Source organism: Mchenga conophoros, linkage group LG7, assembly GCF_057382185.1.
Source record: "Mchenga conophoros isolate Kocher_MC1m ecotype Shallow Benthic linkage group LG7, M_conophoros_male_GT1.1, whole genome shotgun sequence".
Classification (NCBI taxonomy): domain Eukaryota; kingdom Metazoa; phylum Chordata; class Actinopteri; order Cichliformes; family Cichlidae; genus Mchenga; species Mchenga conophoros.
Genome location: NC_140532.1, coordinates 52,841,511 through 52,867,875, shown reverse-complemented (window position 1 = coordinate 52,867,875; position 26,365 = coordinate 52,841,511). Strand labels below are relative to the sequence as shown.

Here is a 26,365-nt window from a genome sequence, read left to right as displayed (position 1 = left end):
CGGTGTGTCCTTCCGGGGTCAGAGGGCGCCCTGTGTGTTGTTGTTGTTGCCGCGCTGAGCAGCTAGCTAGCGGCAGTGTGTTCTTCTCCAACTGTTAATAAACGGCTGTGCTCCCTGGCTAGCTCACGGGGAGCAAGACTAAACGATACCTCCGTCTCCTCCATCTCTGAGCTCGCCACAATATAAATCAACACAAAATCACAGAAATCTGCACTGTCATGAACAAATGTTTCACAAAAAATTTAAGCCTAATTTTCACACTTTATCGGGTTAACCCTCAGGATTCCACGGCTCAATGCACTATTTTTGACTACTTTTAATTTTACCTTTATATTTCACCTTTAAAACGATTTGCCTTGTTCAGTATCATTCTTTCCTCATGTCTAATTTTACAATTATTTTTTTCATTGGCATACTGTATTAATACAACTGAACTACAATCACACAAAATCCAAGTAGCAAAAAGTTATATTTTGTTACTTTGAAAACCACAAACATGTTTAGCAAATTATTTTGATAATTTGAAATGACACTTAAGCACAGAATTTGCAAACAAAGTTATTATTAGTTACAATTATTTACATCAAAGTGTTTGGTGATATAAATGTACAGTACATTAGGGTATTTCAGTTCCACTTAAAGTTTTTTCTCTATTGCTATGGAGCAATTATTTAATTTGATGGTTTTTCATGTGTCTGTTACTAAATGTTTTACCAAAAGGAGACTTTTGGTCAGGAAACAGTTAAAGTCAGAACTGTCCCATCATGACACAAATCAATAGATTCATGACTTAATATCTCACTGATATTTATTTTTCATCCTTAGAAACGACCTACAGAAAACCTCTCCTCTTTCTGTATACAACACAACATATTACTGCATCATTATCAACAGGTAGGTCTGAAGTTTTCTCTCCTACAGTGTCAGTGAATTGAGCCAACACAGCCAGCAGATGGCAGTGCAGACACTCATATCATCATAAGCTGCACTTAAAAAAATATTTAATAAACTTAATAAAAGTCTTAATAATTGCAATTTTCAAAACAATTCAAGTTGTTCAAGTCCAATGAATAGTGTGAATAGGTTGGAAAAATTAAGTGGTGAACTGCCAGAGGTTAAAAGAGTAAGGTTACCCAAAACTGAAAAATAATCTACATTTCAGAATTATACAAAAAGGCCTTTTTCAGCTAACATAAAATGGGTTCATAATTTAAAGTTGTTAAATCAATAGAGGTTGAGCAAGCCTTGAAAGCTGGTGCTATTTCCAACTTTTCTGGATTACTTACAACCCCCTCTGTCTGCATTGTTGGAACACACTGTGGTACCATACCCTCGTGAGCATCAGTTGAAAAGTGTTTCACTGCAGAAAGTAGTGTGTTGCTACAAAAATGGTGAAAAAAAAAGACAATTAAGAGAATTGAAGAGAGACATACCATCATAACACTTAAAAATGTAGGTCTTTCCTACAGAGAAATGGCAAAGAAGGTGTCAGCGAGTAGTTTCCTTCACCATCAAAAGGCACTCAGAAACTGGGGCAAACTGTGACAGGAAGAGGTTTGGCAGACCCAAAGCCATAACTGAATCAGAGGACAAGTTTCTGAGAGTTAACAGCTTGCTTGAAAGGCGTCTCACAGAATCTGCTTTTTATCTCCTATAGGAGAGATGCATTGGAGTGTCACAGGTTTGGTCCTTTCAGAGGCTGAAGAGCTGATGGCCTGAGGCTAACATCTATTGTCACACAAGGACAAAGGACAGAATTTAACTGGATGATTAACTGGATATGTCAAAACAGTCAAATCTGTGTGAAAGGGACCTTTTAGCACAGTTATTTCACACAACAATTTTGCAGAATAGAAAATTATTTATGTTATCAGACTTGCAAGCAAGTTGAGCATTGACTACAAAGGGACAAAGTAAAGTCGGACATAAAAACAAAAAAGGAAATTTACAATAAAAAAGTTGATGTGATTGTGTTTAAAACATTTCTAAACATATGAAAAACAGATTGTTTCCCCTAAATGACATTAAAAGATACGTGTAGACTTGATAACATTTTTATGATTATGTTCAGATTAAGACATTTGCACAGTAGTTGGGGTCTCTAAAGTTGAGAACCTGCTGGCTGAGTATTTTATAATATTGATTTAGACTGATATATTCAATTACTTTCTTATATAAAGATAAATAAAAACATGCAACACTTTATGGTTCTATAAGTCTCTGCAAGTATTTACATTTTCAAATGATCACATGTACAACATTGTCACTTGCCACTAACAATTTTTAACAAATCATGCACTATGTTGCACCATGTTTACACAGATGATCACTTATGTAACTATGTAACAAAGAAAAATCAAGTTTCTGATAATACTGAACTTGTCACCAAATCTGCAGCATTTTTTTTAAAATGATCATATAGTACATTTAACGAACACATCTGTTTTTCAATATTTAAATCCAACTTTACCATGACATTGTCATGTTGCCACTGAGAACATCTGGTATTGCTTTCTTTGTATGTTAGTGGGGACCCTGGCATTGCGTGCTGTTCAAAGTGCAGCACCCTTTTTCTCTATAAATGCACAGAGAAAATGTTCGTCTGGACTTGTTGCATCATGTCAGCAACAATCTTATCTTTGTCTTGGAGCTCACCGTTCAAATAGTCCAGTTTTCCAGTAATGTCCGTTAAAAATGCAAGATCAAGTGTCGACTCAGTGTCCTCCATCAGCGACGTGTCTTCGCCTTTGGATTGCAAGATGTTTTAATCATCTCCTCCTCTTTGCTGACAGCTAGCTTGTCTCCACGGCAACCGTTGCTGTGAAGACCAGTAGTCCTGATCTAAAATGAAACACTTGTTGTTGTTTAAATTAAAAAAATAAAACAATCTAATTTAGACCAATGCAAGTGTGATTTAAAAAAAAAAAAGAATAGCAACAAAAATCTTAGATGCTGCTCACTGCTAAGTGGCGCTATGGTGAGCTATTTTTAGAACAGGCCGCTGGTGACTCGTGGTCCTTGTGGCCATGGGCACCATGTTGGTGACCCCTGATCTAAAATAATAAAATGTTTTGATCGAAATTATTTTGTGTTGTGCTCTGGAGAACTGTTATTATATGTTGATGTACAGTGATATAGTCCAAGAATATAAATATGGAGCTTGACAAGAGGTAACATTTCCACTTTAACAAGCGCAAAGGTAACAAATGAGACACGGCTTGTTTCATTCAAAGTCCCCAAAAACCGTGCACAATTAAAAACTACTTCAAAATCATCTGATCCTTATGAGTATTTTAATCCAGGCATCACAAACACGATCCCTGTTCTCTTTTTGTAGTGCTTTTCTGTTTTCTTTAAGCTGTGCTGATACGCACACTGGTTGGACTGGTGTGTCTCTATTTTCTGCCAACAGATGGGGGTGTTGCTATAGTAACGGAGGAAAGCATAGTGCGTGACTGAAATGTTTTCTAATAAAGACGATCGACATAAATCATCACAATAAATGTGATGGCCATTACAGGTGTCTGATTAGACCAATGTTTACGCCTGGATGATATGTTGAATATGAAAATAATTCCCTATTTGTAACATATAGTTATATTTATACTTAATTAGCGTATATTGTAGGGAACATAAAAATATCATTTGGAACAAGAGGGAGCAAGTATAAGGTGCTTTTTATTTGAGAACTAAACTAGTTTAGCTACCCTAAGTAGTTTTATGTATAATTGCGCTAGATGACGCAAACAACGGCCACCTGTCGCTACGCAAAGTTTTAAGTAGATAGAAAATATACATCAAACCTATAAGTATGTAACACATTGTGGATCTTGTGAGGTACATGTTTACATTAAAGGCGTTGTCGGCGTCATGCGTGATCGCCATGGCTCATCAGACAAGGAGTGGGGGGGGACCCTGACAAAAGACGAGAGAGAAAGTAGGGTTTGTTGGCCAGAAGTTACTCCGAAACCCTCTGGGACTATTCAATGCAACATCTGCCAAGGGTGGCGACCCCTTTCACACCACTCCCCTGCGTTCATATAGCATTTCTAAACGGGCTTTTCACCAGTGCAATGACACAGCGAGGAGAGTGAGCGAGCAGAGATATCGGTAAAGGCTTTATTGGACAACCCCGCAGTGACACCCCCCACCAGGCTTTTTTTTCTTCTCGGCTGTGCGCGCGCAGGAGCAGCTGTCATTGGCGCTTGTGCCCGCGCGCTGCATTTAGCGAGACTACCCTGTTTGAAGATTATGCTGCAGCTCTTGGCCATCTTGTGTCAGACAGGATGAGAGTGTGAAAAAAACACCTACAAGGAGAGGAGCGTTTTTTTTCTTCTCAACGTTGACAGGCGAATACCACAGAGGCAAAAATCACGTCTGCTATCGGCGCTGTGTGTGTTGGAAAGACCTCGTACGAGCTGTGGATTATTCCTAGGACATCACACTGAAACCATGAGCTGGGGGACAGAGCTATGGGTGAGTCCTGGTGCACTTGTAACGTTTGCTCTCGCTTTATCATTGAGTGCGTGCGTGCGTATAACGGTTCTCAGAATAAACACGCGTGTGACAATGCGCAGTACCCCGCTTTTTTCCGCTAAAAACGATGTCTAGTGAGCACGTCTTTATGCGTGTTAGTGTTCGATGACACAAGCTAAAGGGGGGCTAATTTGTAGCAGTTATTGCGTGAGATTGTGTGTTTTATTACTACGAGGTGGCATGGTGTTGTTAGCAAGAAGGGAATGGTGCATAAATATGGGCAGCTAGCGTTAGCTCGCCATCCATTTTAGTTTACATTTGAGCCTTTCAAACCACGCTTTTGCACACACCCCCTCGCAATATAACACGGCAATTCCCGTTTCCCAGCGCAGACAAATCGTTGTGGCTGTTTGTTCTCTTTGCGGCGACGGTTGCCTTTTTTTCTCTTTGCTTGTTACCGTGTAATGAATGCATGGCTAACCCGCAGATAAATGCGCACATCTCACAGGCTGCATTATCAAAGCAAGCAGAGGAAGTAGATAAGGTTAAGTTCCCCTAGTTGTGCATCTCTGATCCTGAGGTTACTAAAACCAGAGGCAAATGTTGAACTCGTTCTTCCACTAAGTAGCAGGTTACACTCATTTCACTACTTATGGATTTATTACAGTCGCTACTTTTAAGCCCCCCAGCTGTGTAGTTGTTTGCATTCTCTAAAAAGTATTTGCATCTACAGAGAGATTTCAGATAGATTTTGAAATAAAAAGTTTTGCCATAGTAGCTGTTTCGAAATAGTAGGTTAACGCAGGTGTTGCTAATCACATTAGCGAAGGATCAGAGGTGTAATTAATGTGATTAGTAACACCTCTTATTTCATGTCAAGATAGTTGCTGTGAAAAAAAAAGAAACCGCATACTACATAGGCCTGTCTGAAAAGACAATAATATGGTTCCTGGAGTCACCAAGACCTTTATGAGCAGCAGCAGAAGACAAAGTAGAAGCCCGGTGACCCGACTACAATAAATTCCTCTACCATGATGTCACTTTTAAGCCTATTCCTCTTTGAAATTGACTTTCAGGCAGTGTTGAACTTCTTACAACCTGGAAGTAGCCCTCATCAAGCTAGCTGGCATTTCCTAATTTGTATTCAGACACATGCTCACACTTGTAAGGCAACCATGTAAAGAAAAAGGAAAAAGCAAAGCAGTAATGAACATTACAGCACTCTTTTTTTATGACTCGATAATAGGTAGTTGCTGCAAGTGTGAAAGAGTGATTCTTCTCCCCCCCAGAGGTGCTTGCTTGTTGGCTGTTTCACAATTAATTGCACGTTTTAAATATAGCACATGTGCTAGTTTGTGCTTTGGCACAGACATGCATGAAGCCAAGCACGGAGTATAGATTTGAACCCGTCAGGAGGGTCAGAGTGTATTTACATAAACTCACGTTGCACCGTTTTTCATGCAAATATTTATAGCAAACACAGCTTCTTTTAATATGAGGTGTTCAGCTTGAGAAATGTATTTGCTTGGTTTTTACCTGTGTGCAATATATCACATTACAGTCTCTTTAGGATTGCAGCTTGGAGCCCTTTTTGCCCTGACACAAACAGCAGTCTAAAGTCAATGTTATAAGTTTGATTTTTTTTCTTCTAGTAGACATCAAGTGGTCTGGAGATAGTTAACGTAGGGATGTTTTTTCATTTAAAAAAAAATGGAGGGGGAGCCACTCACTGAATTCTCCAGTAATTTACCTGGTCCAAAGTTCACAAAGAAAACCAATGGCACTCCACATTTTGTTGCAGTTTTTCTGTGCTCTCTGTGTATTTTCATTTTTGTACCACAATGCTTGGCTGACAAATGCTATTGCCTAGGTAGTCATGCATAGCCAAAATACCCTTGAGGTACTTTACAGACTTTCATGTGTACCTTTTGGTCTGGAAAGCATTTACAAGTTTTTTTTGCAGAGAATAATGTATTACAACCAGATGCTTGCTTTTTTTTCTTAGCAGGCTGAATAGAGTCCAGACACTTGATTCTTCAACATGCAGGTTGATTTGAGCAGTGCTCTGCAGGTGGACAATGCACACAGCTAATTGGGCTGTCGTCCCAACACAGCAACCTCAGCTATGCTATTGTGGCAGCACCCACACTTTTAAGTAGAACAAGGATGTAACTAACCAGTATGTTGTTGGTTAGATTGCATAGTTGTGCCCTGCATCTATGCACGATCTTTATTATGTACAATCCAGTTACTTTTATGTTTATTAAACAAATATAAGTAGACATCCCTCACATTTGAAGAGCTATAGGTAGAAAAGTTTTCACAATAAAATTGTTATCATAATAACTGTTTTAAGATGAGTGCACGGTTTCAGCATTAGCTGTCACAAGGCTCGAGTGTAATGTTGCACTCACTTAATGCAACGCTATCCATTTGCTATAAATCTAGAGAGAACAGCATAGCTGAACATGAATGGATGAAATATCAAAAATTCTGCTTGCGTAAACCATCCATTGCTTAATCATTGCAGCTGTAGTTATTATCCTGGCACAACACAAATTACTGGACATTAGCCTTAAAAGGAGCATGCAGCGTGACAGATGAAGGTTGAGTCACGACATGCACTGGACTTTTTCAACAAGCTCATCCTGTTGTTTCTCGCTTTGAACAGGAAAGTGTATGATATTTCAGGAAGTGAAGTAAAAGTAGAGCACAGTTTCTAAACTCTTAGCCACATGGTGAGGTAGTGCAAACAGATCTTATGGCGATATTTCTCCCTTTGCTGCTTTGTGGAGACAGTAGAGTATAACTGAAACTTTATCACAATAGAGAATAAAGTGTTAGCAGAACTGTATCAAATTACTTTTGTGGCTTGCAAATGTGAGCGTTAGACAGACTAACAGGGTAAATAAATGAACTTGACTTGTGGTGGGTCTTTATTGTTTGAACTGCATTACTCACAATGAGTAAAGCACCAACCAGTCAACTCCAAAATGTTGAATACCTTTGGTGCAACATCACAGCACCGATAATAGCATTCACTGTGTTCTTAAAGAAAGGTTTTGAGAATGTTTACTGGCATGCCATCACACTCATGTCCTTGTCACAGTACCAGTTAGATCAGTGTTACAGAAACAGTGTGTCAGAAGAGCCTAGCTATGGTTTGCAACATTATTTCTAAACAGCATTTGCCACTGACAATACAACCTAACCAGGATATTAAACATCATTACATTCTGACAAAATGCTATAAAAAGTAAGTTGGCATCAAAGTCTTTGCAAGATTGTTAGGAAATAACTGGCTTTCTTTTTGTGAAAGCAGAGAATTGAGTAAAACAATTAGAATCACAAGCATGCACAAAAGGGAATAAGCATTATGTACAAATGTGACCGAATGGAACGAAACAAGAAGGAAGTCAAATGTGGTCTAACTTGTGACTGTTTCAATGTGGACCTGGTGTCAGAAAAAAATTACAATTTTGTTCCTAACTATAGAGGTCTTGTCACCTTTAATTTAAAAAAAAAAATCTAAATCAAGTCAGATTGAAGTATTGAAGAAAGCAAGACCGCAGCATTTCCTCTGAGATGTTGCTCAGATGCACAGTGTAGAGCTGGTGCTTTAAGCTGCAGAGGTGCTACTATATGAAGATCAATGAAAGAAGAAGATGCACATAATATTCTCAAAAACCAAAGTTGCATAGCTGTGAAAACTGAAAAAAGAAGTTAACCTCACCTTCTGGCTTTACAATGTGACTATAGAGCTTTCCATTATGACACACCTTGAATGTTTCACTTCTCTCGTGTGGATAATTTGGGAACTGGACAGAAGCTGCTTTTCTCACAGTTATGTTGGAGTCCACTAAGTCTGCACTGCCTGTAGGATGTAAAAGTGTCTTTTCCTGTGACATAACTAATTGATGAGGCAACATGGACAAGGCTGAAACTCTACTCAGAGAGCAGCAGCTTAAGGTGAGTTGAGCTTTACAGAAGCATCTCTGGATTTATGAATGAGGACACAATATCCCACAGAAGTGAAGTGAACTTTCCCAGTTTCTTTGATTGTGCATTGTATTGTATTGACAGTTTCACCCAAGACATGGATCTGTGTATTGGCCATCAAAAGGGAAAGTTGTACGGTTTGGAGAGGATTTGTAAACTTGCTTGCTTTCTCTTATATTTTTAATTAGAAATTTTAAGTCAACACCTGATGGTTTTAGTCTTGCATTTGCAGCAGTGAAGTATTCAGGGCTCTTTTCCTGGTGGTGTTTTTGGAGTCTAGTGTTAGGCAGATATTTCCCCAGTGTTTTCTGCTGTTCCATTTCATCTTGATTCAAGCTCCCCTGGGGTCTAGCCTCATCCCTCCTGGTGTTCTCTTGATATTCAGGGCACTTCCAGGACTGAAACCTGAGCTAGCTTGTTTCTTTCTATCAGTGTGTTGGAGTCAGTGGGGGTCAGAGCCTGAAACCCTTGGCAGACTACAACCACCATTGCTCTCACCATTAAATCTTGTACCCGTCACCACCCACCTGCTGACTCAGTGATACCACTTCCAGTCCATTTTCTCTTCTCCTCCTCCTTTAAGCTCTTGTGATGCTAAAACAAAGATGAATGAATCTGGATTTGTTCTAAAGGCTCTTAAGGAGTGAAGAGCAGAAGAAAGTGGTATTCATACAGAATTGGCTCACAGCATTTTTTTTAAAATTAGCTAGACCATTTAGAGTAGAATTTGATTTGATTCTCATTTGCTGGTTTCTTAAATGTGAAAATTTGGTGCTTTTCAGATGACACGTGACTTCCTCCACAATGGGAGCGGTTTAGGCTGTTTTGTCATGTTGTCCATGGAAATGTGACTCATTTCCTCCCACCACAGAGTGTAACTGTAACCTCTAATCTTTAGTCACCACCTCTTTTGTTATTTGTAAAGCCAGACTCTAATCATTGCTGTGACAGTGGCAAATATACAGCTGTTGAACTGCAGTCACTCCAAGTTGACATGTTGTCACCTGAACCTTGTAGCTGTCTGTATTATCCTAATTGCTGTTATATTGTACTGCATACTGTAAGTGTGACTTGTAGTGATGGTAGTGTATTTATTGTCTGTTATTTTTGCGGCTTTTACATTTTGGTTATCCCCAAAGACAAATTGTATGTGATAGCACAGATGTTACATATAACCATCTAGGAAGCATCAGAGTGTGTGTGTGTGTGTGTGTGTGTGTGTGTGTGTGTGTGTGTGTGTGTGTGTGTGTGTGTGTGTGTGTGAGAACGTGCTGAAAACATGGGTTTAGTGGTTGTTGTGAATGCACTTCCTGATACTTTGCCTTCTGGAAATCTGTTCATTTTTATTCAAGATGTGGTCAGACCATATTATCAGTTACTTCAGGACTTGATTCATGTCAAATTTAGTTATTTAGTGGTAATAAAAACTGGACCATGCAGACATCCAGTTACTACATGTTTGTCTCCCACTTTTTTAACTGCGGGACTCCATTTCTACCAATTACTCTAGCCCACTCATACCTTTCTTTAATATTGCTCAGTAGCTCTTGTCTCTTACACTCTTTTCATGTTCACTCGTTTGGAAACAGCTTTAAAATACTGTTTGTTTGCTTTGACCATGTCAATACAGCATTTATGCGTTGTAGTTTTTTGGGGGGGATGCACCAACTTCTTAAACAGGCATTGGTTCTTCAGCCTCAGTCCCTTCAGTTTTGATTATATCTGTGATATTCCTTCCTTTACAGTTAGAATAAGAATAAGAACTGACTTCATATTTTATGGTTAATAAGTGACTGTGTGAGCTTTTTTGAGGCTTCCTTGGAAAACTACAGTGTTGTAATGGATTCTGCTTTTGCAGGATTCTGCATTAAACAATTTTGTCTCAGCTAGACTGGTATTTTGAATAAGGTAGAAGGTAAATTGTGTGCACTTACATTAATAATTAATAGTTAATGATGCCAGACAGAGAGGACAGAGAGCACTGATTGTAGTGTAAAATAGCTTTAACAGTAAATGCCATTTAAATCTTTAACCCTGATTCCCATTCAGTAACAGCTATGTCCCTCACATTTCTCCCTGAATAGGTGTTGCCCTCCATATACTGTACATTAAAATAGAAAACACTGCATAGAACTTTGTCAACATTTTTTTTTTGTGTAAGTGCCTCCATGATGAGTAATCTGCCTGTCTTGTCAGGCAGCCCCTAAAAAGAGGCATCTTTACTCATATCCTGAGATGAGGCATGTTAGGGTGGAGCGAAACGACTGCCACATAATTTAGAGATTGCCTGGGAAACTGTAGCACATATCTCAGCTCATTTAGATAAGTGAAAGTACTCCATGTTCCCTAAGGCCTTTACCTTGTGGAGAAGTAGTACACATATTAACATGAGCGTAAAAGAGAGAGAAATGAATGGATTTATAAAATCCAGTTATGGTCCCACAGTTTGTGTGGCCTGTTAGCAGATTACTGGCTTTTGTTCAGCTGTGTTGGTTTAACAAGTACACTAGTGAAAAAAAAACAAAAAAAACAAGTACACTAATGAAAAACAAAAAAAACAAGTACACTAGTGAAAAACAAAAAAAACAACAAGTACACTAGTGAAAAACAGCGCTCTCTGTTGTATTAGCAACACTGCTCCCTGACTGCGCTAGCAGTAGTTGTATGACTTCACTTTTAAATTGTGTTATGCCACTCAAGTATAAATGACTTCTTGCTGATGTGCGCCTTCACCTTAAAGAAAGTGGTTTGACCCTTGTTATCTGAAGCTAAGCTGGAGTGAGTTGGAAGCATTTGCAATAAATGTTCCGTGTCACTTCTGAAGAAAGTCTCTAGCAAGACAGTTGGGTCAAAGTGTAAAATACATAAGATGCAAACATGCTTAATCTAGTCTCTCATTTACAACCACAATGTTTGCCAGCAGACTTAATTATAAGGTAGTGCAGTTTGTTTGTGTTATTTTTCTTTAAATTACATAAGTCCCATGGCAGCCATAATTTTATTTTAAGACTTGTTGACAAAGATGTGCAGTAATCTCAGACAGTATAGTTTGAGCCACTGCAAAGGAACATGTTGTTAGTATGTTATTCAGTGGAAAGTATTTAAATCGGGCATGTCATGGCAACATGTAGCATGACTGCCTTGAAACCCGGCATCTATACTATTAGGGACAGCTGAGCAGGGGTGTCATTTAGAACCTGAAGTCACTATTAACTCACTGCTTTGGCATGTGTCTGTATTTATTTACCAAGCAGCAACCTCTGGGCTTGTAAAAATGAAGCCAATGTCCAAGTGCCAAAGGTGCATTTCCTTAAATGGCCTAGTGAGGCTGGTTCCAAAGATGAGCAATCTGCAGCTGTGCAGTTACCACTCTCACTTAAAGTGTCTTCACACTTAAAAGTTATTGATGTTTGAGACATGGTTGCTTTTAATGCAAGGTGGGTGCTGAGACTGTTTTGGTGCATGTTGGACCTTTTTTAAGCTCATTATTTTTACATTATCTGACACTAGACTGACAGACACTGCAAGAAGTCTTTTCATAGCTTATTTATTTATAGGGGATGAATTTTAGCAATGACGAGAGGGATTGTGTTTGTGTAATACACCCTTAGCTATGGATGCCTTGAGCTGGTCAAACTGGTGATAACTTAGCACTGCCATTAGCACTTAGCAATCCTCTCATAATTTAGCTGTTAAAAAATAAAACAAAACAAAAAGTAGCAATAGTAATTATGGCTGAAATCTTTAAAACAGTAGTTCAGGTAAGTTCACAGAGGATCTTTCCTATGTGCTATAATAGCATATATCTGCAATAAGCTAATATCAGAAAATGCTGTTACAGGTTGATTCAATTGCAAGTTGTTTGCAAATTAGAGTGCCAGATTTAGGTAAAGTATAGATCAGCCTATATGTAATGGACAGTCAGTACACCTCTTGCTTTAGTGATCCATTTATATAATCCTATGAAGCTTATGGACAGGGAATCTATCACAGTTAAATGTAGATAACATTCAGCTTGAAGAAATGAGAGATGATTATCAACTGACAGACTAAAATATAAATTCATTACAGTTCATTCAAATTGGGCATTTTCCAAAGTTCAAAGTTTCCTTCATTCCACAGACCGTGTTATATAAAGAATTAAAGAGCTTTATCCTCCAAAAAGAAGAAAAACAGCTCAGCAGGAACAATGGCTAATGTGTGTTTGCAGGATTAGCCACAAAGCAGCCTATTGGGTAGTAAAGGTAGAAGGGGGTGTAGTAATCAGATTAATGACTTCATGGTTTAATCAAGTTCTGTGCTAGTTCCTTCTCATTATGCTTCTTATTCTTGGTGCATTCTCGGAGTTTACACTGGCCCCTGTGAAATGAAAATGTTTGCGTATTAGGTATTATCAGGAGTCTTTGCACCACTGTATTCTGGATCTTCAAACTATCAGCACTCAATTATTATTCCAGGACAGGTTTTTCTTTTCTCTTTTATCCCAGTGAGACGGATTAATTTGCGACTTATTTTCCTATCCTGTTGCTTCATGAAAACAGTGACCATGTTGCGGAGAAGAAGTGAGTTTTTTGTTTTTCTGGACAGTGCTCTTTCTGTGATTACACAAAAAGAGGAACAGAAAGAAGAGCCACCGCTGAGCCCTAGTGACGAGTATCTACAGGTGCTACTGCAGATGAAAACGACCAGTGCTGTAAGTCAAGTATTTCTGACTTCAGTCATATTTGCACAGTGATTCGTTTAGTTCAGACAAACAGCAGGATTAGTCAAAGGTATGGGTAACAGTCATAAAGGGTTCTGATATACTGTCTGAGTGAAAGAAGAGACGCCGAGCTGCAGCAGAACTTTCCATTTGATGTCCAAACTTTCCTTCTTGAGTTGGCTATGACTAACAACTGACATGCAGAAATGTCCTGTTACATAAATGGCACACGAAGCTCTTCTTATTAAAGGAGCAAACCTATGAGAGCTCATACTTCTTACCAGTGTTACAAGACAGAAGTAAATAACAAGATAGCACAGTAAAAAAAACAACTATAGCTTAAAGCAAGAGTGCATTATGCACATGTGCATGAATCAACTTCCATCCTTAAATTTTCAGACCATCAGAGGAGTTATTTCTATAAATACCTGCAGTGCATGCAAACAAGAGTTGTTTTACGTAAGGTCATCCACCGCCTCAAACAGCTGTTCATATTTTACAGGAAGTTTTGCATGTATGGTTGCTGCACATGTGCATTTGCCCTGGACACGTGTGCCTTGTACTTTCACAGTTATTTTCATATTACCTAACATGAGACAGTTGACAGCTGATCCTAAAAAGTGATAATAAAAATTGTTTTCATATCATCATCAGTTTTGCTGTTGTTGGTAAGGCTGAGGCAGGGGGGCACTGTATTTGAAGAGTGTTCTACCTGCTAGTCTTTTTTTGCTTTAATTCATTATGAGGACATAGGTAAATTTAGTGCTTACACCATAATAAGTCCTTTTAACCCAAGTTATGATGCCTCTGAGTGTACTTTCTTTCTTTAAAGTTGCCATTGCCCGTAAGTTTGCAGGTAGGCTACTTATTGACTTTTATAACTCACTGAATTTTGTGCTATTTATTTGTGCTATTTAAATACTCCACGCTGCAGCTGGTGGAGCTGTGATTGAATACGTGTACCATTTACAAAACTATTATTAGACCAAACCTACTTTGAAGTAATCATCATAATTTCACACTCAAAGCCTTAAACATTTAACATTAAAGTTAGTGTAACATCCTAACACAGACCGGCTTTTAGATGGTGTTTGATAATGATTTTGTTCATAGTTGGAGATAGGGCTGCCACGATTAGTCGACTAGTCACGATTATGTCGACTATTAAAATCGTCGACGACTAATTTAATAGTCGACGCATCGTTTGAAGCTTTGTAAGATCACAAAGGACGCAGGAATGAGTAGTAGGATTTAAGAGTGTAATAACGGACTGAAACAGAAGATGGCAGCACTGCATGTACAAGGATGCCAGCTGCCGTTAAACCCCGAAGAAGAAGAAGCTGTGTCCCAGAATTCATAGCGCAGCCCAGCGCAGTTGTCAACAATGGCGGCAGCTAGTTAGTTTTAACTTTACTCTTATTATTCTTTCTTGGTCACAAAATAAACGTTTAACATATTTTCAGGCGAGAATGTAGCTGTGTAAACCTCAAATATCTGCTCAGTTTATCAGGACACCACATATTTTCAAAAGCGCTCCGACGTTTTCGGAGACGTCTGTTACCCACTAGCTCGTTAGCTAGGCGGGGGCAAGGCTAACTAGAGCCGTGAGAACACCGGACTCCCGGCAAATCGTTTTCAAACCCACCGCCGTCTTTCGCTAGTCAGGTTAAACATATATATAAGTCACTTAGATAACTTAAAAATGTTATTGTTTGGCTTTCTTTAGTATTTTATTTGTTCCTGAGTAAATCGGTTTGGCTGAGATTAAAGTTATAGTTTTTGCACAGCTAAAACTGTCAAGCAGACAGCTGATTATCAGAAGTGTGAGACGCTGGAGAATATACTCCGGTGTCCTGTTATATTTTAGAAAGCAAGGAGTTTATTAAACTTCACCGAAACAATCTGCAAATTTCATTAAAAATTAATAAACTACCATATTGTCTTTATTTTTAGTTAGCACAAACACTTCAAGCTGTAAGCTAATGATAGTTATATAAGACCAGATGCTGCTGGTGCAATAAGCTGTACGCTGTACGTCCAATGGATGATGATCTGATTAGTCGACTAATCGTAAAAATAATCGGTGACTAGTCGACTATCAAAATAATTGTTTGTGGCAGCCCTAGTTGGAGACGAGTGACGAGTACCTACAGCTCGTGCTGCAGATGAAAATAATTTTGTTTTGAGCTGTAGTATGCAAACAAATGCAAAATTTACACTCGACTGCTTATTTTAACAAAATGAAGCAACACATCTGTGACCTGGTGTCAGGTAGTTTTCAGCTGACTAAAAGTAAACTTTCAGTAATTTTACTAATTAAGCCATTTGGTTTGGGGGGATTTGTTTACCACAGTTGTGAAAACACCTTGGATTTAAAGATGTAGCTCTTTAGTTTAAATCAATCGTGACCAATTTCTCCTCCTGGACTAGGGGGTCATACCGAGCTATGGAGGCATTGTTCCACCCCACTTTATTGGACAAAGCCTGATGTGTGTCAGAGAGAGGGTTTGGCATCTCCACCAAATATTTGTTCTTGCAGCTGAACGCCCACTGTCGTGAGGAGGCACAAGAAAACGCTGCATTGACCCACTCAGGGGGACATCAGTTTTCACTCCATCTCTGAGGGTGGTGCTTTTGTCTGGTCAGTAAAAAGCTGTATGTAACGTTCTGAATAATCACTTAATAAACCAGACCAGGACATTTTGTGCAGTTTTTCTTTTTTTAAAGTTGAGGCTACATTTGGTAGAACAATTGGGCTATTTGTTTTTTTTCTTTCTTTCTTTGGTGTGACCCTCACAATTTAATGACCAGTTCTCAGTGAAAGCAGATTCTTCTCATTCGGGACGGGGTTTGTCAGCTAATGAGACTCAAAATAGTTTGCTCATATTTCCCGTGATTAGAGTTTAAAGCTGTTCTGATACCCATAACACTAGTTTGGTGTGAAACAAAACAAAAACCTCTGCAACTCAGTCAGTCAGTGGTCTGTGTAGGAATCCCCGTCATTATATACCTTGCATGATTCACTTCCACCAGCAAAAGTCTAGACAAGTAGAAAAGAAAGAGCTCCTCCTTTGACAGCACAGGCCTGCTGTTCTTGCTCTTCAGTCAACGCATTGACCCTTCAAAATAAAGGCAAAAGCATCCATGGACTTTTGCACTGCTCCCTCTCTAGGTGAGCATCTGTCTCCTCGACCTCTCCGGGTTACCCTCTGTGCTCGTGTGACCTCATCACTTTCTGTTCTTTCTTTTCATTCAAAGCCTTTCAGTGGGTGGTTAGACTCCTTATGTTTAAAGTTGAAATCCGATTAAAGGCTTAATTGGAATTTTGCAATTGCATAAATAAAAAAAATAAAAAGCGATGCATCAAAATAATTTCAGTAAAACATTTCCCAGTGGGGACTTATTGTTATTTTTAATTTATTTTTCATTTACTGTAGAATTGATTACGTTGCAGAGAGAAATAAATGAAGCACATTATACAAACTCTTTACTAACAAAACAAAGCCAAACATAATTCATACTTTCATTTTTTAAAGTTATTAGTCTGTAATTCCTTTTCATGTTCTTTCCTCTGAGTTGACAAGTGAAATAGCCCCCCCTCGCCCCTTTTTCTTTATTCTTGTGCTTTAATGGCATATTGATTTTTACTGTGATCAGCAGAGCAGCAAACTGACCTCTTCAGGGTTGGTATGAGTCCAGTAATATAAGAAGTGTGCCCAGAAGTTTGCTGATGTAACACAGGGCCTGTTTCAGGTGCTTTTTCCATGATCTCATTATCCTGGCTGTACAAAAGGAGAGATAACTATGCTAAACGGTTTCCTTTTGGTGCTCCCTGCATTCCTTCATGAAGTGAAAAGTCTAGGGCTGTCCTAAATACTCACATTTCGCTTAGCAGCTTTGGTAGTAATCAAAAGCAAATATCTCAATCTTTAACAAAACCTGGGGAGCAGGGTGCTAAAGATGATTGATCTGATGCCTTGTTCTTTAAACATAATTTTTATTTTAGGCTAATTATTTTAATTGTTGATTCTAAGCTTACTAAATATCTGAATGTAAGCGTGCTGATACTCTCTACTGTCTGCTGCTGAAGAAAGGAGAACAGACAGTAGGCCAGAAAATAATTTTTCTGCTTCAATACTATTTGTATATGACTTTACTGCATTTCTTTTGACAGTTAAAGAAATATATACTGCTTAAAAGGTGCATTTGTTATTCAAAATCATTCAGTGGTTAGGAACTGATTATTAGGATAAGACTATTTTATTGTTTCCCATAGGATAGATAATAAAATCTTCATAGATTAGGCCACTGTTACATCCAAAAACGCGTAACATCAAAGATAACAAAAAACCCTGAATGGATTACTCCAAATCCCTTCAAATAGCTCTTATTGCTAATGTTGTTACGATAAGAAAAGAAGCCCCTTCTTTCAGTTGAAGGAAGAAGTGTAAGGTATACATCATGGAAGCAATGAAATGACCTGGAAATGTTTATTTTAAAGCTACTGAGACCCAGATTGGGTCAAAAGATTAGTTTTGACTTTAAATACCACTAAATTCATAGCAATTGTGAAATTTAGCCTGAGGTCTTCGTGAGGTTTGATTTAATTACACTGGTTTTCAAAAGCTCTGCTATTATCAGAGAGGTTGGAGTGATATTTTAAGGGCCTGAATGTTGGTGTTTGAATTATTATTTTTTTTTAATACTAGTCACTGTTCATATATAACTTGTGCCCTTTTTTTCATTAGATTTTGCATAGAGGGAGAAGTTCCAACCACATAATATCATATATTGTTTACAAAGTGAAATATTTCTGTGAATTTAATCCAACAGGAATTTGTAACCATTCCAGTGAAACTGGCTCATCTTTGCCTCAGATGAGTTGATGTGTTGAGAAAGCCTGTCTTTAAATGGGGAGCAAGGCAATGGCCTGGGCCTTTATTATTTGTGGGATTGCAAAAGTTGTTGTTCAATAGTATGTATTAGTTCAGATTAAGTGGCAGTCTGATACCTGCACTGCAATCTTCCTAAAACGCTCAAGAATAACTAGAGTTTATGAGGCTGACCCTTATACAGATATGCATTAGTTTTCTTACAGCCCATGGACCACCTACGTAAATTTAGTAACTGCTAATGTTCCCTTTGTTCTCAGTTTGAATCTGTTTTCCATTTCCTGAATAATAAAAAACATTTAGTCACACAGTTATATTTATTTTCTTTTACATACGACCACACTAGTACATGTGGCTCACTGACTGGGACGGTATCCTGAAAAAATAAGTGCAGTGGACCTGGGTCATCTCCTGAAGGGATTACAGCATATTGGCTTTGATAGCAATAAAGTCAGGTGTCCGAGGCAGCAGATGAAAGGATGGTTGTCATAAGGTATTAGTACAAGGGGCAGTAGGAGGATTAATGGAATGGATTGTTTCAAATTTAATGTCTGTTAGAGGTTTTGTTTGTATTCAAACCACTTTTGTTATCATATTCCGTATTTCTACTTGAATTTTTCTCGTGTTTTTTAGGGCTACGATTAATTACACTTGATTGAATTTTGGCAGTCATTCATTTAGTGTGTTCCGTGTCAAAAACTAGTTACGTTTTCACAATTCTGCAGAGCAAATGTATGTATTATATTGGCTAATATTGGCTTAGTTGACTGGTGTCGGTCTTTTGGCAAGTAGCATGACATTTAATCAGAGATGGTGAGCAATTTGAATCTGTTGGGTCACATCTATTTTGTGATTCCTAAATCAGACATGTGGAGACCTTGCCCAAAAAGAGCCAGCACCAAGATACATAAGTCAGTCATGTGGAGGTTCAGCTTCAGCTGTGCAGTGACAGGCCTGTTTCTTGTTATTGTAATAAACAGTGTTGTGAAAAAGTCTTTGCTCCATACTGGTTTACTATTATTTTTGTATGTTTGTCACAATTAAATGTTTTAGATCATCAAACAAATTAAATAAGATAACACAAATGTAAACAAAAGGTCTAATGTCACACTTTTTCACACAGGGCTATATAGGTTTGGATGTTTCTCTCCCTTAATAATAAACACATTCATAATGTAGCATAAGTGTATGCTTTAAAAACTTTTTTGTGGCTTACTAGTTCTTTAAATTGAATCAGCGTCTTCAATGGTCTCATGGGATTAGCATCTCTGCTCATCACGTTGACATTGTGGTTTGAGCCATCATCTTGTGAATGCACATGCATAGTGGAAGTTTTAAAGTTTTTAATTGAGCAGTTCTATATATGCATGTTTTATGTTCCTCTATCCATTGAAATGAAAGTTATGCCTGAGTCTACATTCATATAAATAGAGCCTTCAAAATACCTGACCTTTTATTTGATGCCTGTCAAGTAGAGGTACTTACTTTGAAATATGTGGGGTCAAAACCTCCCAGCAGAAAGGTTTAAGTCTGCCCCACCTGATACGTTTGGGAAGTCAGTAACTCCAGTTTATCAATAAAACCAGCTTGAGATGCTCCTGTTGTTGAGATCATGGCATTACAATACAGGATTGAAAATGTGGTGTGACCTAATGATAAAGTATGAGTATATGCTTGTGTCTTACTTTCACATAATGCATTTCTTTCTTTGATCGCACTCTCTTCTAATTCATAATTTATTAATACACTTTTTCTCTTGTAGCCTGCAAATTGCTTGGTTGATGGCTTTTCCATTTTACTTCAGGAAGTGTCTCTTGATTCGTGATCTCAGAATGACTCATCATTATCATGGATCCATTTTTTTATTTATTTTTTTATTTTTTTAAATTAGATAAATGGTAAAGTGAACAAGGTGACAATGTTTACAAGACCCCAGCAATGTGGGCTAGTCCCTCTTGTAATTTTAATCCCCTCGCATATAATCCCGCCTCTTCTGCCATTTCCATTCTTTTCATGACCCCTCCCTCTTTTTTTCCGCTCTCTCTCACTGTCCTCTCTCATCCCACTTATTCCACCTTACGGCTGATGGAGCATTAAGCCTGAATGCTGTGGGCAGCCATAGCTTCAGATTCAGAGCGTGCACTTGAGTGAGCCACTGCTGCGCGAGTTCCTCCCCTGGTCTTTCACATTCTTGCTGTTTCTGGATAATCAGAACTGGCCAGTTTCTGTTGTTATTGTGTAGAAGTGGGGGTTCATTGTTCCCCATAACGTTACCCCTTTAACTGTGGATATCTAGAGCATGGTCTTGTGGATGCCCTCTCCAAATTAACCACAGCTTTTTGGTGCTCTAATTTGGAGGACATCGGATGGACATTTTCTGGATTTGGATATTTTTGAATGATTCCACGACGAGACACAGTGGATAAGATGGTGCCCCTACAAAAAAGGGTAATCTGAGTTATGTGTGCAGAGGAGGAGAGGAGGGTTTTGTGTGCATGATGTGGGTGCAGCTATGCGTGCTTATTGTTTTCTGTTTTGTGCCCTGAATGCTGGATGTCTGTAATAATTTTCATCATGAAGTAAATATTGTTAATTGCTTTAATTGGAACATGGCGTCTCAGAGTGAGCATGTGCTTGGGTGATAACAACAAGCAGTGGATGGGTGTCTGAAAGTTTAGACTTTAGGATTGATGAGGCAGAGTTTAATTTCAGTAAAAATGTGTAAATCTGTTGATTTCATCTTCTGCTGAGTGGCTCGTTGATGAGGAGTGATTGCTCATTGAAACTGACTAACAATGCAGAGTGCACCGCTACCCCTCACCCTCATCCTTCTCACTCCATTGTTTTTGCTTGAGTAGCAGTTAATTGTGTGAAGGCTTGTTCAAAGGTGTGCAAGAAATTTTGATCACCCTCTAGACAACATTTTGTGGCTTCAGTAAAGCTAGAAATATATTTTCCTGAAGTGTTTGAATATTTTGCACTTCTAACAAATAAGCCAGTTTAACACACCTTCTCATAGGCTACACTAAGCCTCTTAAACTTTTCATCACCACAACCACTTCCTGTGTCTAAGGTAAGAAAGCGCACTTTGTGGAGGATGTTCTAAAGTGCCCTGCATGGTTTGCGTTGAGAATTAGAAAGAACTTTTTGCACTGTGCTTAAGAGCAATTATCTGCACTCAGGAAGACTACCGACATGTTAGAAGAGAGGATGGGAGATTGTTGGAGCCGCACTAAGGTTGTCCGTGTCTTCTTTGTTGTTCACCTTTGGAATTATTTTGTAATTCTCTTGGAATTAAGCATACGATTGTTAGTGAAACTTTGCACGTATGTAAATCGATATTCCAGATGAAGGCTTTTCTTTTTTGAAGTGATGAATTTCAAGACGTGACCTCAGCCAACTAAAGGCTCATTTTTTCCTCACAAGTCATGAACGAATCATGAAGAATGAGTTCAGTCTGAACAGCTGTGTTTGGTTATCAGTAGTGAGGATTGCTGCTGCTGCTGCTGCTGCTGCTGCTGCTGCTTGTTTTTACTATGAGCTCTACTTTTTCTCTGTGACAGACCACAATTTGAAATTAAATTAAGAGTAGCAAGGGGAAACTTGCTGGAAAATGACTCGGTGTCAGGAGGAAAGTTGCAGGCTTATTCCAGGAAACACGTCCTTTGAAGAGTTTAAATCACAATTTAGGTTGTTTGAGATCAATTACTGAGAACAAACCAATGCGTGGCCTGTGGGAAGCCAGATGAGCAGTAGTCTACAAACAGAAGTTAAATTTTAATAAACTTAATGATTAGTATGAGCAGTGCTCAACTGCAAAGGTAAAAATGCAAGTGGGCCAGAGTAAGTGAGCAAAAGATCGACAGTAGGTCCCTTGCAGTGCCGTCATTGAACTGATTGAATCGTTTGTAATGCTTAACTTTCTTATTACAATGTAAATGGCATTACAGAGTGCTTTATTTTCCTTCTTGAATGATGTAATCACCATCTTCTTCTTTTCTGCAGGATCAGTTTGACAACTTGGAAAAGCATACACAGTGGGGGATCGAGTTTGTGGAAAAGTACACCAAATTTGTCAAGGAGAGATCAGAAATTGAAACCAACTATGCAAAACAGATTAGGTGAGTATTTAAGTTTACTCAGAATCACATTGTAGGTTGCAGAAGCAGTTGTAATAATGGTGAATGTTTTCCTCTTGATGACATAGATAAAAAAGACACACACAGAAACAGACACTACAGCAGGATTTGACCTACCGAAGTGCCCTTGAGACTGAATCTTAAACACCACATTTTGAAGCTGACCTTGACCTCTGGCTTCCCATAGGAAGAGGAGACTAAATGAACAATCCCATGTGGGAAACCGTGCATTGGAATACAAGTTATCAAGAAATTCTCTTATTTTCACAGCAGTGTTGTTGTTTGCCTGCAAGGAAGCAGAATTACCTTATGTAACTGCAGAACCAAACATGCAAGCGGAAGAGGTTGTCTATTCCCCTCCATCCTTTTTGTCTGTGAAGAGTCTGTCTGCTGCTTTGCACTCTCTCCTGCGTGCTGTCTGATTGTGTTGCTAGCTTCAGTTTCAGGCAAGAGGAAGTCAGGTTGTGGGGGAAGGGGGTGAAGCTTGTGTTTCCATAGAGATTACTAGGTATCAGCATTATCAACCCCAGGTCTGACCCAGATTTTTTCCCCCCTCCAATCACAAGTGTTGGTCCCGCCCCCTCCACTGTGTTTTGCTGCAGTCACTTATTTTTTTCAGGGGAAGTAGTGGGAGTGTATTCGGTCCTGCATTGACAGGATGCGCTTCACAAGACCTCTTGCATCCATGCACAGTGGGAGATACCCCCCAAATCCACAATCCTCCTATTTAAAGAGGCCAGGCAATATGGCTAATGCTTTAAGTATTGACCCCCAACCCCCAGTTTCACAGAATCTAGCCACTACCATTCCAGTATTCACAATGAAGGCCTCTGTAACACGCCCTGTGATCCTGTATGCAGACCTTGCCATGCCTGTTTCTTGATAATTAAGTCAGCTTGAGATAATAGGACTATCTGTCTGTGTTTATATGCATGCATTACCTACATATCTCTGTATTCACTAACTTTTCAGACCTAAATACGGACACATGCAAACAGAGGTGTTTTTTTAATTGGTGCATATAGTTTTCCTAACTATTAATTTTGTTCTGTTCTTTTCTTTCTGCAAATCTGCTAAGTAATAATGTTGAACTTTAAGTATTTAAGGTCCTCTTTTATTGTCTGGATCATTTTAATGTAGGGCTGCTCGATTATGGCAAAAATGATAATCACGATTATTTTCACTGAAATTGAGATCACGATTATTTGACGATATTTATTTAACCCTTTAAGACCTACTATAGAACCAAGTCCACCAGAGCTTATATTATTTTTTTTATATGCTGTAGTGCCATTTGTGGGAGCATTTCAAGTTGCTATACATCAATACAACTGTTATAGCCCATATTTTAATAATATGTATGCATTAAGTCCATAGTAATTACATAAATTGCAAAAAAGTGCAATAAACTACAAAAAAAATTGAAAATCGCTTTTGTTTTGTTTACATATATTTCTACTTGGAGAAATTTAAGAGGCTTATCCCTCAAAACTTTAAATACAATAAAGTTGCAAAAAATAGTTTACAACAACAGGAAATTTATTTTGAGTGTCTTCATAGTTTTATTTTGGAGATACAGCAATTTTTATATACTGCAGGAAAAACAAAAAACAATCCTATGATGCAAATTTGCAAAGAAAACAGCATGTGCATCATTTCACTGTGGGAAGTGTTACGAACAGCTGATAGGAACGGCAAAACATGTTTCTGGAATATTATGTTTTTGTTCCTGCAAGCGCTTTTTATGCAATTTTTGCAAAGCTATATGTGGAACGAAACCGTGACCGAGGACAAGCTGATGGCATAAGATGTAAGTACAACTCCTCCGGTTTCATATGCAAAACAAATTATTGCGCTAGCTTACACGGTTCAGGTTCTACAGGGATTTAACAATAGTTACGCAAAACGGAGCGTGCTGCTCTGACCGGCTTTAAAGGGTTAACAATGACTTTAAAAAAATAATATAAAATAGTGTGCAACACCACTGAAGTTTTTTTTTTTAAACTCTCTTTTCAACCAACGGCAGTCACTCTCCAAATAACTTCTGCTTAGCTTTCCGAGCTTCCCTCGGGTCCTCTTAATCAGCGGTCTCCAACCTTTTTTGCGCCACGGACCGGTTTATGCCCGACAATATTTTCACGGACCGGCCTTTAAGGTGTCGCGGATAAATGAGGGAGGGGCTAATAATCGGCTCAGTCATTTTTAATGATCGTTGAAAGCCCAGATCGTAATCGTGATTAAAATTCGATTAATTGAGCAGCCCTATTTTAATGGCATGTAAAATACATTGCCTCAGTTAAATAAAATTAGTTAAATTAAATCACCGCATTAGTAAAATAAGGTGGACCTAAGGTGGGCTTGTATGTAAACAAATATAGATATCCAATAATTCTGTTAGTTACTAGCATCTGTCACTGTGTGTTCCGCTCATCTAGCTATAGTAGGTTTATTGACCTGGAGGCTCTCCAGATGGTCCGAATGTTTTCAGGGCTTACTGTTATCTAGCATACACATATACACACAGATATATGTGCATATCGACATGCTTGACAGAAAAGCTAAAATGAGATAGTTAGGACATTAAGACAGAGGTTTTGCGACTCATTGAGTTTTCTATTGTTTTCAACACACTGGTTCTTTGTTGTGGTGCTACTTGGCCATACCTCAGGACTAATTACCCTCTGTAATCAACTTGATTTGTGACATCAGGTATAATCTATTGGGCACACTCATGCTAAAAAAAATGCAGAGCTCTTAAATCTAATAAACTAATGGAACTAATCCTTTGATCTAGTCCTCCTTTCTCTCAGCTGTGTTGCTGGGCAGATTTTTCAGGCTCAGAGGTAACGTCTTTAATCACAGTAGACAACTTGATAAGTCACAACAGGAAATGCACAGGTGTATTTAAAGACATTGCTTAACCTTGTGCAAGTTTATAGTTATGGTTTAACTTGCTGGGTTGCATATGAATCAGTTTTTTAATTAAAAAAAAAAAAACGAATTCAAATAATTCTTTGTTCACCCAGATGTTATATCTGGGTGAACAAAGACTCACATTTTATATTCCTCTAGGCCAAAGGATTAAGAGAGAAAATGTTTGTCAGATCAATAAGCCTGCAGAAATGGGCCAATTATGGGGGAGGAATCATCAATAAGTGAGGCCACAGTTTTAACACAGTTGCAACAAATGCTTCGTGAAACATATGAAATACTTTGCTTTTCTAAAGAACTGAATGCCATGTATGACTATAAATCTACTTTACACCATTTCATCACCATACCAACCACACTGCACTAATCCATGAATAATCCTCTTTCCCTGAATTGGTGTAAACATGCACAATGCTTCAGTGTAGTCATTGCAGGGGCAGTGCATTAATGCCCCACCTTCCTCTCCCCTAGAGTCCAGTCTGGAGTAATCCAAATCAAAGTGGGAATAAAATCTTGCTGAAAACACACTGGTAGAGGGAGAAAATGTTATCAACTGCTTCAGAGATTTTGCCTCAGTAACTGTACAGAAAAATATGGAGACATATCCTCTTAAGTTGCCCCAAACCCCATTTAACCATCCTCATTTAAAGCTAGTTGTTACCCTAGTTTCAACACATTTGCTAAATATGTTGCTGAGTTGAGTGGGACACATACAGTCTGACACGTGGCTTCTGGCTGTGAGTGAATGAATGAGTGAGTGGGAGCTAGGGCTATAATTAGAGGTTGGGTGAAAAGGAGAGAGAGATAGGCACATAGATCTGCCTAGCAACAGTGCAAACACCACTGGAAAGTCGTGTGGGGGATGTGGGTATGAGGGAGCTGGATGGAGTTCATGCAGACCCACATTATATCTTTCTTAATACATTTATTATTTATTTCGGCATGAATTAAGCAAGCTCTTGTGCAAGCTGAGGCATTTAGGTCCCATCACTGAACAAACTGCTGGAATCCCAGATCAAACACAGTCACCAATGACTGTAATCAGCTCTTTGCATCAGTTTACATTGACATGGTGTAATAATTTGGACAATAATGCCACCAAAGGTTCATGACATTAGACTGGAAAATTTCACTTTCTCCTTTTCATGTCTTTTCTCTGTATGAGTTAACAAATTTGTGGCTTTTTCATTTTGGTATGTCTTTTTTTTGTTAGTCCACAGCTTGGA

At 38.5% G+C, this 26,365-nt stretch overlaps 1 protein-coding gene across 22 annotated transcripts in view; it reads left to right on the top strand.

Annotated features, from left to right (window-relative positions):
- Nucleotides 1–4,115: 4,115 nt before the first annotated feature.
- fnbp1b (formin binding protein 1b) overlaps nt 4,116–26,365 on the top strand; it is a 55,473-nt gene continuing 33,223 nt past the window's right edge. For 3 of the 22 annotated variants that reach the window (XM_085280086.1, XM_085280085.1, XM_085280082.1), the window contains exons 1-2: nt 8,479–13,168; nt 22,075–22,190. In XM_085280086.1, the coding sequence (XP_085136212.1) occupies nt 13,007–13,168; nt 22,075–22,190 (278 nt within the window). In that variant the 5' untranslated portion in view covers nt 8,479–13,006. Of the gene's footprint in view, nt 4,477–5,999; nt 8,446–8,478; nt 13,169–20,135; nt 20,518–21,179; nt 21,307–22,074; nt 22,191–26,365 lie in introns of those variants that run through there. The other 19 variants (XM_085280089.1, XM_085280087.1, XM_085280083.1 and 16 more) reach the window with 11 other exon arrangements.